This window comes from Lepidochelys kempii, chromosome 7 (assembly GCF_965140265.1).
Source record: "Lepidochelys kempii isolate rLepKem1 chromosome 7, rLepKem1.hap2, whole genome shotgun sequence".
NCBI lineage: Eukaryota > Metazoa > Chordata > Testudines > Cheloniidae > Lepidochelys > Lepidochelys kempii.
Window position 1 is genome coordinate 75,655,924 of NC_133262.1, and position 15,447 is coordinate 75,671,370.

At 41.4% G+C, this 15,447-nt stretch overlaps 1 protein-coding gene across 4 annotated transcripts in view; it reads right to left on the reverse strand.

Moving 5' to 3' along the window:
- Positions 1 to 2,802: 2,802 nt before the first annotated feature.
- Positions 2,803 to 15,447, reverse strand: part of CCSER2 (coiled-coil serine rich protein 2) — a 137,798-nt gene continuing 125,153 nt past the window's right edge. For 2 of the 4 annotated variants that reach the window (XM_073353361.1, XM_073353362.1), the window contains one exon: positions 2,803 to 8,108. In XM_073353361.1, the coding sequence (XP_073209462.1) occupies positions 7,281 to 8,108 (828 nt within the window). In that variant the 3' untranslated portion in view covers positions 2,803 to 7,280. The remainder of the gene's footprint in view (positions 8,109 to 15,447) is intronic. The other 2 variants (XM_073353364.1, XM_073353363.1) reach the window with 2 other exon arrangements.

Here is a 15,447-nt window from a genome sequence, read left to right on the forward strand (position 1 = left end):
TTTTCCTAATATCCAATCTAAACCTCCCCCACTGCAACTTGAGACCATTACTCCTCGTTCTGTCATCTGCTACCATTGAGAACAGTCTAGAGCCATCCTCTTTGGAACCCCCTTTCAGGTAGTTGAAAGCAGCTATCAAATCCCCCCTCATTCTTCTCTTCTGCAGGCTAAACAATCCCAGCTCCCTCAGCCTCTCCTCATAACTCATGTGTTCCAGTCCCCTAATCATTTTTGTTGCCCTTCGCTGGACTCTCTCCAATTTATCCACATCCTTCTTGAAGTGTGGGGCCCAAAACTGGACACAGTACTCCAGATGAGGCCTCACCAATGTCGAATAGAGGGGAACGATCACGTCCCTCGATCTGCTCGCTATGCCCCTACTTATACATCCCAAAATGCCATTGGCCTTCTTGGCAACAAGGGCACACTGCTGACTCATATCCAGCTTCTCGTCCACTGTCACCCCTAGGTCCTTTTCTGCAGAACTGCTGCCTAGCCATTCGGTCCCTAGTCTGTAGCTGTGCATTGGGTTCTTCCGTCCTAAGTGCAGGACCCTGCACTTATCCTTATTGAACCTCATCAGATTCCTTTTGGCCCAATCTTCCAATTGGTCTAGGTCCTTCTGTATCCTATCCCTCCCCTCCAGCGTATCTACCACTCCTCCCAGTTTAGTATCATCCGCAAATTTGCTGAGAGTGCAATCCACACCATCCTCCAGATCATTTATGAAGATATTGAATAAAACCGGCCCCAGGACCGACCCCTGGGGCACTCCACTTGATACCGGCTGCCAACTAGACATGGAGCCATTGATCACTACCCGTTGAGCCCGACAATTTAGCCAGCTTTCTACCCACCTTATGGTGCATTCATCCAGCCCATACTTCCTTAACTTGCTGACAAGAATACTATGGGAGACCGTGTCAAAAGCTTTGCTAAAGTCAAGAAACAATACATCCACTGCTTTCCCTTCATCCACAGAACCAGTAATCTCATCATAAAAGGCGATTAGATTAGTCAGGCATGACCTTCCCTTGGTGAATCCATGCTGGCTGTTCCTGATCACTTTCCTCTCATGCAAGTGCTTCAGGATTGATTCTTTGAGGACCTGCTCCATGATTTTTCCAGGGACTGAGGTGAGGCTGACTGGCCTGTAGTTCCCAGGATCTTCCTTCTTCCCTTTTTTAAAGATTGGCACTACATTAGCCTTTTTCCAGTCATCCGGGACTTCCCCGGTTCGCCACGAGTTTTCAAAGATAATGGCCAGTGGCTCTGCAATCACAGCCGCCAATTCCTTCAGCACTCTCGGATGCAACTCGTCCGGCCCCATGGACTTGTGCACGTCCAGCTTTTCTAAATAGTCCCTAACCGCCTCTATCTCCACAGAGGGCTGGCCATCTCTTCCGCATTTTGTGATGCCCAGCGCAGCAGTCTGGGAGCTGACCTTGTTAGTGAAAACAGAGGCAAAAAAAGCATTGAGTACATTAGCTTTTTCCACATCCTCTGTCACTAGGTTGCCTCCCTCATTCAGTAAGGGGCCCACACATTCCTTGGCTTTCTTCTTGTTGCCAACATACCTGAAGAAACCCTTCTCGTTACTCTTGACATCTCTGGCTAGCTGCAGCTCCAGGTGCGATTTGGCCCTCCTGATAACATTCCTACATGCCCGAGCAATATTTTTATACTCTTCCCTGGTCATATGTCCAACCTTCCACTTCTTGTAAGCTTCTTTTTTATGTTTAAGATCCGCTAGGATTTCACCATTAAGCCAAGTTGGTCGCCTGCCATATTTACTATTCTTTCGACTCATCGGGATGGTTTGTCCCTGTAACCTCAACAGGGATTCCTTGAAATACAGCCAGCTCTCCTGGACTCCTTTCCCCTTCAAGTTAGTCCCCCAGGGGATCCTGGCCATCCGTTCCCTGAGGGAGTCGAAGTCTGCTTTCCTGAAGTCCAGGGTCCGTATCCTGCTGCTTACCTTTGTTCCCTGCGTCAGGATCCTGAACTCAACCAACTCATGGTCACTGCCTCCCAGATTCCCATCCACTTTTGCTTCCCCCACTAATTCTACCCGGTTTGTGAGCAGCAGGTCAAGAAAAGCACCCCCCCTAGTTGGCTCCTCTAGCACTTGCGCCAGGAAATTGTCCCCTACGCTTTCCAAAAACTTCCTGGATTGTCTATGCACCGCTGTATTGCTCTCCCAGCAGATATCAGGAAAATTAAAGTCACCCATGAGAATCAGGGCATGCGATCTAGTAGCTTCCGTGAGCTGCCAGAAGAAAGCCTCATACATGAATGCACACATACATGAATATACACTGTATACACAGACTTATAGGCATACACATTAGGTTAATCAGGGTTGGGGACAATTTTGTTGTCCAATCTTTTTATATTAAAAAAAGAATTCCATAGGAAAACTTTATGCATTTCTCACCACTTCCCCCCATCTTGAGCTACAGTCAAAACAAAGCACTTTTTAAATTGTCACTACATCAAATTATCCCATTCTGCTTCTCATCTCGATTAATACCAGATTCTATCAGAGGTCACAATTTAAAATTTAGCTTTCCATTTTCTCTAGTTTTCAGATTTCTTTACTTTGAACATCACTGAGGAAGAAAATTCCAAATGTCTTAGCTATAAAAGGATGACTCTTGTTTGAGGGGGAGACAAATCCAATAGTAACACAAAGCTCTAGAAGCATAATTGTGGAGATTAAGTAACAGCACAGCTTCCTTTCTTCAGCATTGTAACTTTTCACAGGGATGATTTACAGTGGAATAAAGAAAAGAGGCAAAGTGAATGTTGAGAGAACTGGATATTTAGAATTATTTATTTTATTTGTATTCACTAGCGCAACACAAAGGAAAGAATCTTTACATACAGGTTTTAAACTCAACTTTACAAGCAAATTCCAATATACAGTATTTTCTCTGAATTGGTTTTAAAAAAGAAATCTAAGAAAACCAACACTGTAGATATTAAGGTTTCAGCGTAACAGCTGTGTTAGTCTGTATTCACAAAAAGAAAAGGAGTACTTGTGGCACCTTACAGACTAACACATTTATTTGAGCATAAGCTTTCATGAGCTAAATAAATTGGTTAGTCTCTAAGGTGCCACAAGTACTCCTTTTCTTTTTGTAGATATTAAGGAAATTTTTTGTAGCTAATACTCAATTTAAGACTTTAAATACCAACACTGGAGATTATATTATTTTTATTGTGGTGCTTTAAGTAGGCAGTGAGCAGCTTTACCACAACAGTGATTGAAGTACTCTTGAATGTCCTTGATGGCATGATTGTAGATTATTATAGAACTCATGCCTACCAACATGATCATCTATTAAAATCCACTCTGCTTAGTGCTGGCCACTATGATGAGATGAAAAAGAATAGCTATGGCAGCCCAATTCAAGAGTGAATTTCCATTTTAATGGTATGAGAATGGTAAGAGTATTATGTGCTGTACAAAAACTGAAACTTCCCCCACCCCCACACATGCAATAAACCACTATATGGATGTCTTATGGTAATGACATGCAAACAACAAAATAAACCACTCAAATGGTAGTCAAGTCTTCTAGCTTCTTTACAATAAGTCAGCAGTTAAGACCAAAAATGGACTGTCTTTTACTGATCTATGAGGCAGTATAACAACCTCTTTGCAGTCTGATTTTGAACTCTAAAATCATTTTTATATGAACTATGTGAAAAGACTTTCAGTGGCTATGGTAAATGATTACTTTCACCAACCCCCTGGCTTAGTATTGTATATGGTTCTTAACATCTCCACAATATACTCTAGGAACATTATTCTCCAAGGGCTAAATATTAGTCCCATGAAAGTTTTGCCATTGACTTAAAATGGGATTAAGGAAGTACCAGCTGGGGGAGAGGCAGGGGGGTAGGGGAGGTCTGGAGTTGCATTAGTGTTAAAATTCCATGATTTTAAAAAAAAAATAAATACAATACACAATGAAAACTTGCTACACTATATGGATATTCTTACATGCTAGAGTGTACATTAATTCTGTCAGGTGATATAAAGATATCTTGGAAACAGCAACACTTGCAGGAAAATTAGGTTCAAACAAAAAAGCCACACACAAACAGGAGGCATTTAGATTATTTTAGGCACAACTCCAAGCAATAAAGCTCATTTAAAGTGCAATTTATTTTTTCTTCTCCTTTTGTGTTTTCACTTGTTAAAATACGTAACTTGTTTTGTTTCTGCTTTATACACATTATACTGAACAGTAGTTTAACACTTTTGTGAGTACTGCACAAAATGTCAGACCTGAAACGGATGAAAGTCAGCAATAACCCATTTTAGAAACCTAAAAAAGTTCAGATACATCTAACCCTTTATTTTATTCATTTAGAATCATCGACACCAGTACAGATGAAACAGCTCCGTCTTTAAATAAGGTTGTTTCTTCCATTTCAAACTTCGAGTTCCATACAACACCAGCACTTTTTTCCCTTTCACCGGAGTGAGACTTCAGTTTCACTTCATTACCTCTTTCAGTTGTTCATCAACTAACCAGCTTTACCGCACACTCTGGACTTTCTATACATACATTGGAACCATCCTTGGTAAAGGCATGATAGTAACAGAAATATGTACTTGTGTTTAGGTGAGTGAATGTTTAGCAGAGTTTCAACTCAACACAACTACAATTTAGATTAGCAGCATGGTCTTGTACAAATAGCAACTCTGCTACCCATGGCTCCATTTCTTATTTACTAGTCTGTTAGGATAAAACAGGAAGTGTGAATAAGTGCATGTGTGTGTATATATATTTTCACATCAAGGAATAGGTTACTAAAATTTCTATACACCCAGGAAGAACCACTTGTTTTTTTGCAAAAAAAATCTGATCTTAAAAACCGTTTTGTATTTTATGAAAAACTTGATGGGCTCTTTTCTTTGTAACTTAATCAGTAAAGGTGCAGATTTAAAAAAATCAGCATTTATTTTACTATCTCTTTAAAAGTAAATCAGACTGGTGGAAACTTGGGGCAGAGCAGGGGGAGATGGGAATAAGAGAACCCACTCTGAAATCTCTCTACACCGACAGCATTCCTTTAAATGAAAATAGTCTCCCCTTAGACAAACTGTAGAAAATTAAAAATAAAATCACCTTCCCTTTAAGGAAAGTCAGCTTTCAAAATTTCCATAAAAATCTATACAGACCTGAAAATGAACCAAGAACCTGACCATTTCATCAGCAGTTTTCAAACTCTGGAGAAACACAGCTTACTGTCAGGAGTTAATTTTACAAATACATACAAAATCAGTTTTATTTACTCCTCAAATATTAAGGCCTACTCTGCTTCTGGACAGCAAACAGGATACTCAGGGCCTTTCTAGAAGGAAAAAAATGTAATTATAACAGTAGTCTTGTGCTTACTTATTTTGATCAATTTATATAACAGCTACTGAATATTAATGCGAAGTAGATTTTTTTTATATGAATTAACAAAAAACATGGTTTGGTTTTATTTCAGAACTAGATGTGAAATGAACAGATTAAACTAAGTGTACTTACAGATTTCTTTCACCTCACTGCTGATTAAAAGAGAACAATGTGAGCACTTTGCATTGTTCATGTGTCATCTATTCAAAAGTTTAGGTCACTTGTTTTTTCATTGGGAATGGCCATTCTTGGCGGGGCAAAATTTATTATTGAAGGTTCCTGTGGATGTATACATATACAATATATGGAAAAGTGTACTATAATACATCTTCCTTCAGCAAAGGCCTAGAATAGTGTTACTGTGTCTTGTTTCTCTGTTTTATTACACACAAACTAAGTTTTTTGAAAATACTAATTCTGACAGTATTCTGCTACCTGAGTGTCAGGTACATATAAGCTGAAGAAAACAAGATACTACGATTGTGTGGGATACAAGGGTAAATTTTTGGAACACTTTGCTGGATATGCACTTACTCAATCCATAGCGTGTGCATTTACAAACTTTATGCCCCCACAGCTGCCACCTGACAAATATTTGAAGACCACCTTCAGAGAGAATACCTTCCCAGAGAGAGCAGAAATATCTTTCCTTATTTTATTTCCCCACCGAGTTTCTTCCCAGGAGGGAAAAAAAAAAAAAAAAGTACCCTTCTCTGAAATACTCAGAGTACCAGCTCTGATTATGACATCATAGGATTGCTCAAAGCAAAGCTGCGGGTTTTAGTAAAAAGTAGTTTAAAAAAATATGTAAAATAATTTCAAAACCCTACATATACGCCCAAGTTTTGTGCAAACATTTCAAGTCTGATTCTTCAGAGTCTTCCAATAGTAAACAGGAAGTCAATAAATATGAAAGTACAATAAAGTTAAAAGTTCTTAATTAAAATGTATGGTGTGAAACTCTCAGCATAGGTGTCATGGACCCCGTATCCCCAAGGCTCATTATACACCATCTCAAAAGCACCTGCATTAGCAAGTTTTTGCATAAGTATCCTTAGCGCACTGTTTCAAAAATTTACCCAATGTCTATTAAATAACACACAAGCATAGTACAATGCATGGATGGATGGATATTTCTGTGCAATAAGAGCCCTTTCACCCTGTGAGATCTGCTTGCCATCCATGAATGGTGAAGATGAGCTCAAAAGCAAATAGAGCAACATTCTGATACCTGTAGGAAAACAAATCTAGATTAAAACAACATTAAATACATGTCACTAGAGTCATGAGATAATTTTGATAAATACAAAGACTTTGCATAGGCCTCTGGAATACAGAGTAAATTATGGCCAGGAAAAAAAATATGCTAATAGATTAGGCCTCTTATTTTCCACTGCTATAAACCTAACTGGTAGTCAGAACCGAAAGATTAGATTGAATAGTGATTTCCCTCTCTGATAGTCCACATCAATAAAAACAACAAATGATTTCTGCAAGCAACCTGCCCTCCTCAAATGCCTAGTGAAGCACCCTGGAAAAGTGTTTAGTGGTCATCACAGGCTTCAGCATTTGTTAAGTATTAAGAGAGACAGAAGAGTAATGTAATCAAGTTGCTAATGCAGGCCACAGGTACAGTTAAGTATAAACCATTATGTTCTCTTAAGAGAAGTTGCACAGGTTTTGGTAGCATCAACTTCCAAACAGGTCAGATTGGAATAGGCAAATATTAATGATAGATTCCACTTTTAATATTCATTCAGGATTTAGATAACAAAGCCATAATTCAAGTAGTCAATATGTGGTAAGCAATTGATGTACAATTCATTCCAATGAGACGTGCATATGGATGTCATGTTTTTAACGCGTCTTTGGTTTAGGGAGGCGGGAATGCCGATTAGAGGCCAAACTATCCCCAGAACGCAAACCGGTATTCTGATCTTGCACATTTTCCTTTCGTTGCGCCAGCGGCCTTGGGATGTTAGTCTTGGAATGGGAGTTCTGAGGTTCTGGAGATATAAGTATTGGGCTGCTTATTTGTTTAGATTGAACAAAGGAAATAGTTGGTGGGCGAAGTTTAGAAATTCTCTGACTCGGTTTGCTCTGTAGGTGTGTCTGCCTAGATGTTGGTTGTAGCCGTGTTGCGCTACTTGGTGGGGGTAGCCCAGCCTTGGGAGCAGTGGAGCAGTTTGGGGAGGACGCAGTATTGGCTACTGTAGGAGGCACTAAAGCACTCTGGTTTGGGGGCTCTGAAGCTCTTACAGTCTTTGGCTGAGAAGCCTGGTTTGGGGATGAAGGTTGACTTTTCACAGCTAACTTAGTCTGCACATCTCTAGCATCCATTTGAGTAGGCATCTGAAAAGAAGGAAGAAGAGACTGTAGTGTACTATCTTCATTACTAGCCAGCTCTTCAGGTTCTTTAGCACTCTTTTTAACCTTCAAATTCTCCTCAAAAGATTCATTCTCATTCAGGTCCTTTATATTTAAACGTTTACTCAGTAAAATGTTCAACTCATTCAGGCTATTTGTGTGAGAACCATTTGCAGCATTTTGATTGGGATGATCGTTTTCATGCAGCCCCTGTTTGGGGTGTTCACTGTGGGCCTCGATATGTGGTGTTTTTATTAATTTTCCCTGGGCGAGGACTGTGGAACTGGGAAGGCTGCTGGAAGGCTGTAGTACTTGAGGCTGTTAAAAAGAAAATACATTAACATATTAGACTAGGGAAATGTATATAGTTAACATTTTAAACTCAAGATGTGCTGATCTGGTGCTTGACGCTTACATATTTAGTTTTTGTGTTAAGAAGTTAACTTCGTCAAAACAGGATCCGTGGGATACATATAAGTGGAACTGGTAAATTATGCACAAAAAAATTATGCCAGCACTAAAATATACATCTCAAAATAAAATGAAAGACAACGAGAGAAACTTATTGATTGATTTAAAGCAAAGAATATAAAAGATTTTGTCAACTAACAATTATATGTTTTGTTCTTTAATTGTATTGCACTGCAGTAACAGAGCCATGTCTGAGTACCAGTAAATTCAGATGCAAATGCCTTGAATAGCTAATAAAATTTGTGAGATTACATCTATTTTATCTTCTGCCCCATGCACATTCCAATTAGCTATCCCAAGCCTTTTATCAATTTTAAGCATTTTTAAGAGTAGGTAAGGACTTTACTGGACAACTTTGTGTTGGAAGTGCATTCTAAAGACACCACTTCTACAGATTTAATTTTCTTGGTGAGCTGAGGTCAGAAGACTTGACATAAAGCTTGTCCTAATTAGGTTATTGACTAAATTTATATAGCTATTTCATCCTAAAGCCCATTCAAATGAGCTGGTGGAGATGCACCGTGTAGTGTCTTTCTGGGGACTGTACTGCATTCACCACCGGATAAGCATGGTTTAATGAAGAGACTACGTTTTGTCTGAAGGGAGATTCTGGTATTATAAACAAAAGAATCGCCAGTACCTCTTCCGGGTCATTTCTATTTTCCCTTTGCTCTTCCCTGTAAAAAGACTTCAAAGATTAATGTGGCATTTTGCTCTTTAAACTAAACTCTTCTGCATGGAAACTAACAAAAACCTCATCAACCTTGAGTTTGTACACTGATTTTGAAAGAATTGCTCAAGATTCTGTAATTCATAGCATTTCCCCCCCCCCAACAAAACCTACCATACTGCACTTGAGCTATTAAAATTCAACATCTGATTTGGATAATTTTCTATTTTTCCTTTTTAAAACATGAACTACCGTCAAATCTAATTTTGAAGATGGCTTAAACAGAGAAGCAGAAAATCATTCTTCCAAAACACACTTGTTTTTGTCCGATTCTATGTACGTAACATGTAGTAATAGTGTCATGCACTATTACAATAAATCAATCAAGCAGGAGCCACATTTCTCGTTAGGCTACCTTGACTGAATTTTTTCACCATTATTACACTGAAGAGGGAGGATTATTTTGGGGGTTTTGCCTTTATTTTTAATACTTGCTCAAACTGAGTAAACGCATTGCAAAGAGCAGTTCAGATTGCTACCCAGATTAACAAGTACCTCAGCTTTCATAGGCTTTCTGACATGTACCTGGTGTGCTCACTCTTCAGTGGGGTACAGAGTACCTCCATTATAGTTTTCCATAAAGAGCAAATTTAAGGAAAAATAGATCAGGAGAATTTACTAATCTAATTCTGATTTACTGGAGATTTTTCCTTTGGATTCACCAACTCCACCTTTAGCCAAGGGCAAGTTAGAGATTGGACCAGTGACAACAATGACTGACAAAGAGAGAAGTGCAGACACACTGAACACAGTGAAAACTGGTGCTTTTATAAAGAAGAAAAGTGTGACAAATTGGAGAGAGGAAGAGTGTCAAAACATTACTTTCATAGTAAATTATTTTTCCCTCCACTGATTATCACCACCAAATTTCAGAGGAGTGTGGTAAACTTCGGCATTTCCTTTTCTACCAAGCAATTCTTCTACAGATACAAAAAGAACGTTTAATAAGTTATTAGCAATTTTTAAATACACAAATTAAAGCTTAAAGAATAAATCCTGGCAAATCTGTCAATTTTTCAATCTTAGTGTAACGGATATGGATAGTATCTTTACCTCAAACTAAAACCTGTTATTCCAAAGAAGACTTGCACAACAAAGAGGGGATGATGTTAGCCCAAATAATTCACTGTTTTGAGAACCCATTTATAAATTCTAAAAAACTGTTGAGAAAATTCTTGAGCACAGACACAAGCAGTCAGAATAGAACCATTCACAATGCATGTGTGCTGAATAAAGAACCAAAATACTTGAACAAAATTAAGATTTTCTAATCCAATTTAGAAAAAACAAATATGAAGATTATTTTTTATGGCACAAAATACTTTATCAATGTCTATCATACACAAACAGCTGTTCAAAGTTTTTTTCCCCATTTTTGGTCATAAAGGAAATAAAACAGAAGATATTATGTATGAACATTAAATTACATATGTAGCTATGTGCTAAACTACCCCAAAAATAATTGAGTCAAATTTTAATCAAAAAGTTTAGTCTATGAAATGTAACACAGTGAAAGAGACAACCTTCATCCCCCACAATGTGTGTAAGTATATCTGAAATACTAGTTAGAAAATGACCTTTTATTTATGCTATATCTGGGTTGCCATTTTATAAAATAGCACAAAAATATTGCTTAAATTGAGTAAAGGCGTGGTAAGCACTTGCATTTGGTATTACAAAATTGCATAGAAGATATTAGCCAAATGCATAAAGGCATACATACCTAAGACATTTTTCATAACCAAAAGATGCCAACAGTTGACCCAAAAGTGGAAAGCAGCATTTGATCTTCTCAGCAAACTATGAATCTTATGACATAGCTTTAGCACAGATAGCTTTGACATCTTCCAGTAAATTTTCAAGTACTAAAAATGTGGCCCCCTGTTTAAAATGAATCACAAGGAGCCTAACACTGATCTCACAAATATGACTTCAGTGGTTAATCCTGATTTATACCACTGGAAGATCAGAATAAGACTGAAATCAGCAATAAATAGTTCATCACAGAAGGAGAGGTTACTTACCTGTAGCTGGAGATTCTTCAAGATGTGGTCCCTATCTGTATTCCACTGATAGTTATGCACCTGCACCATGCACCTGGAGCCAGAGCTTTTCAAAGTGTCCGTCGACCTGGACATGCACCCTTGCATTGCCTTATGGTTTCCCTGAGGTGATAAACGGTGGGGCAGACTACCAGCATCTCCAGTTCCTTCTCCACAGCAGGTCTACTAGATCCACAGCACAGAAGGAGGGTGAATCTGGAATACCAATAGGGACCATACATCTCAAAGAACCTCCAGTTACAGGTCACTAACCTCTCATTCTTTTTCAAGTGATGGTCCCTATTGTACTCCACTGAGTGTGATTAACAAAGTAGTACTTAGCTAGGAGAAGGGTGTGAGAAACATGACAGAACTGTGGAACGGAGAACCAGTGCGCCAAAGGAGGCATCCATTGCAGAATCATGCACTAGAGCATAATGAGAAAAAAAGGTGTGTACTGAACTCCACGTGGCTGCCTTACAAATGTCCACAATGGGTACATCAGAGCGCAACAGTAGTTTATGCCTGCACTCTTGTAGAATGGGTCTGTATCCCATCTGGTGGGTACAGTCCTGATAGTTGATAGGAGCGTAAAGCACCCTGAAACCCACTTTGAGATTCTCTGGGTGGAGATGGCCTGCCTAAATGTCTCTGCCACGGCTACGAATAGCTTAGGAGACATCCAGAAGGGCTTCATCCGCTCTAGGTAAAAGGCCAGGGCCCTACAGACACTGAGGAAGTGAAGCTGCTGTTCCTCATTTTGAGGCATGTGGTTTGGGAAAGGAGGTTGGCAAATGTATGGGTTGGTTGAGGTGGAAGCAGGAACCCACTTCTGGTAGAAATTTGTGATGAAACCACAGCAAAACTTTATCCTTATAAAACACGGTGAAAGAGGGGGGTTACCATCACAGCTCCCAGTTCGCCAGCCCTCCTGCAGACTAGAAAAGCAACCTTTATGGAAAGAAGAGAAAGGGAGCAGGAGGCTAGGAGTTCAAAGGGAGAGTTAATTAATGATGTAAGGAGTAGGTTGAGGTCCCTCTGTGGAGCAATAGGCTGGATTGGGAGGATTTTACATACCAGGCCCTTCCAGAACCAGGAAGTCAAAGGGTGGGTTAAAACTGAAAGACCCTCCAACAGAGGATGGAAAGCGCTAATAATCACTGCATGCACCCTGCTGGAGTTGAGAGCAAGTCCTGACGCCTTCAGATAGAGGAAATAGTCCAAGACCACTGGCATCCCAATGCTCTTGGACAATACCTTTCTGCTGGGCAGGAGATGAAGTGTTCCCACTTAGCTCAGTAGGATCATCTTGTGTAGTCTGTCCTGTTATTGGAGAGGACCTCACGCACTGCCAATGAACATTCCTGTGCCAGCGGAGGTGTCCATCCAAAAAAACAGGCTGTCAGGTGAAGTATCTGTGGATTGGGGTGTCTGAGTCTGTCGTTGTGTTGTGTGAGCAGTTCCAGAACATTAGGAACAGTAGTAGAGGATGCAGAGAAGCAGAGGAAACCAGAACTGGGGAGGCCAGAATGGAGTGATCAGGATGACAGTCACCCTCTCCCTCAGAGTTTGTGAAGGATTCGTAGCATGAGTGGTAGAGGAGGGAAGGCATAGTTCACCTGGTTCGACCAGTTGATGACCAGCGTGTCAACAGTTCTGAATGCACTTGATGCTGGTGTGAGATTCAAAGAGGTTCCTGATTGAAGTTCCCCATTGACCAAAAATGTCCACAATGACAGTGTCGTGCAGTTCCCATTCACAGTCAGTTGCAAAGTTCCTGCTGAGAGCATAAGCAATCTGCTTCGGGGTCCCTGGTAGGTAAGCCGCTGACAAGAGGATACAGTGTGCAACATGCCATTTCCAGAGGTGCATTTCTTCTGAGCACAGCACTGAGGACCTTGTGCCTCCTTGTTTGCTTATGTAGTGGTGTTATATAACACGACAAGAGTGGATGGATGGTAATGCGTGGCATACCTTGCGTACTGCCTCAAGTTCCAGCATGCTGATGCACATCCTGGTTTCTCAAGCGGGCCAAGTTCCTTGTGTCATGGGTTCTTCCATATTGTGCTCCCCAGTACATTGAGTGAAGCATCTGTTATGACTGTCACGCTTGGTGAGGATGGAAGGAAGGGTATTCCGGAGCAGACTTGGAGAGAGAGGTGACCTTTGGAGGGATGGTGAGAACGACGTCCATGGGTTGGTGCATGGGGGAGTAGGCTCCTTGCAGTCATAGTTGTAGACAGCAGAAGCGCAGATGAGCAAAGACCATGACATATGTGCATGCTGCCATGTGGTAGAGGAGGGAAAGGCAAGTTCTGGCTGAGACAAAGGGGGCTGGATGTCACTGAAGCGATCCACTGAAGGTCCAGTAGACTTTGGAACCTGTCTTTCAGCAGGTAAGTGCATGTGGAGGCCACATCGATGCATGTCCAATGAACTCCAGGGATCATGTAGGGTGAAAAGTTTACTTTTTTTGATGTTCAAACTCACCCCTAGAGCTGGGAGGTCGATTCCCCAACTTCCTTTCTGGATCGCGCGACCAGTAGTCAATCATTCAGGTAAGGGAAGACAAGGACTCCTTGCCATTGGAGGTGAACTGCTACCATGAAGAAAACTTTTGTGAAGACTCGTGGACCAGTGGTGAGTCCAAATGGGAGGGCCCTGTATTAGAAGTGTCGCAGCCCCACCATGAATATTAGGAACCATCTGTGGGTTGAGTGGATGTTGATGTTGAAGTAAGTGTCCTGTGTATGGAGAGCTGTAAAACAATGGCCATGAGCGGGACCCCCTGGAACTTCAGTTTGCGAATGGAACAGTTGATGTATTGGAGATCCAAGATAGATCTCCATCCTTTTTTCTTGGGCACCAGGAAATATCTGGAATTGAACCCTGTGCCCTGAAAGGCTGCAGGGACTGGTTCCACTGCTCCTCTCTGCAGGAGGGAGTCCACCTCTAGGGTAAGAATATTGTCGTGAGAGCAATCCCTGAAACAGGTTTTGGTCAGGGGCCATGGAGAAAGCAGCACTGTAAACTCGATTGTATAGCCATGTCGAACAACATCCAGGACCCACTTGTCTGTTATCGCACTACATGTTGGTAGAAAGAGTTTGAGACAGCCCCCAAAGTCAGTGGTTGGCAAAAGCGTTGTGATGCAAAGTGGCTGATGGCTCTGTAGAGCAGTGTTCTCAACCTGCAGCCCATGGGCCACTTGCCGCCCAATCAGCACAGAGCTACGGCCCATGTGTCATCCTCAGGGCAATGCAGGTAGTATTGGATGCAGCCCACAATGATAAATGGATTGAGAACCACTGCTCTAGATGCACTCAGAAATATCGTTTATGCAAAGACTAGGTGTGCTGCATGGAGGGCTGCACCAGCAGACCAGGTGGACAAGCTCTGTGGACCTTCGGGCGCTTCTATGGAGCTTTATAGGCTTGGTGGTGGTAGAAATGGAGAGTTCTACAGCATCCTGCAGGCAGTAAAATTTTCATTTTGGTGCTGGCGTATATATACCTAGAGATTGTGGTGTGGCTCTAGAGTGTCTTTCAGGGAGTGTAAGGAATCATTCTTCTTCTAGTTGAAGAGGTCCTCTTCAAAAAGGAGGTCCTCAGTAGTGCTCTGTACCTTTCTAGGGAAGCCTGAGGTATGTAGCCAGGATTCTCTCTTCATGACTATTCCAGTCACCATTGTATGTGAAGACAGGTTCGCAGAATCAGCTGCAGCCTGAAGTATAGTCCTGGAGACCAATTTGCCCTCCTCCAAAATAGCCTAGAAATGGGCATGATCCTACTGCGGTAGTTTACCTGTAAAATCTGCCATCTGCCCATAGTTCAAAAAGTCATATTTGGCCATCAGTGCTAGGTAGTTCAAGACACAGAACTGGAAGCTGGCTGAGGTAAAGACCTTTTTACCATGAGATATAGTCTCTTGCCCTCCTTGTCTGAGGAAGTGAAGCACGGATGCTCATGCCTGGCCTGCTCCATAGCAACCTGGATCACCAAGGAATTAGGCAAAGGGTGGGAGAACAGAAACTCAGACCCCTCTTCTACCCCCTTCGGGGTGGGGGTGCATGTGTCCGTGGTGTGCCATTTGGAGAATGGTGTTGTTGATCAGTAGGGCTACTCTCTGTGCGGTTCCGGTGCATGCAAGATATATAGTAGTTGGTGTGGATTGTCCTGCACCTCCTCCAGTGGGAGCTGAAGAGCATTAGCTATTCTCCTGAGCAGTTCCTGAAATTGACAGTTGTCCGGGGAAAGAGGAGGACGTTGATGACACAGCCACATCTGGGGACGACTAGGGGAACCTCTCCAGATCAGTCAAGACCAGCTGAGCTGAGCTGACCAGCATATCGTCCAGCCCCAGTTCCAAACATCTACTTAATGAAGGATGGGGTGGTGAGACAGGAGACTCCTCC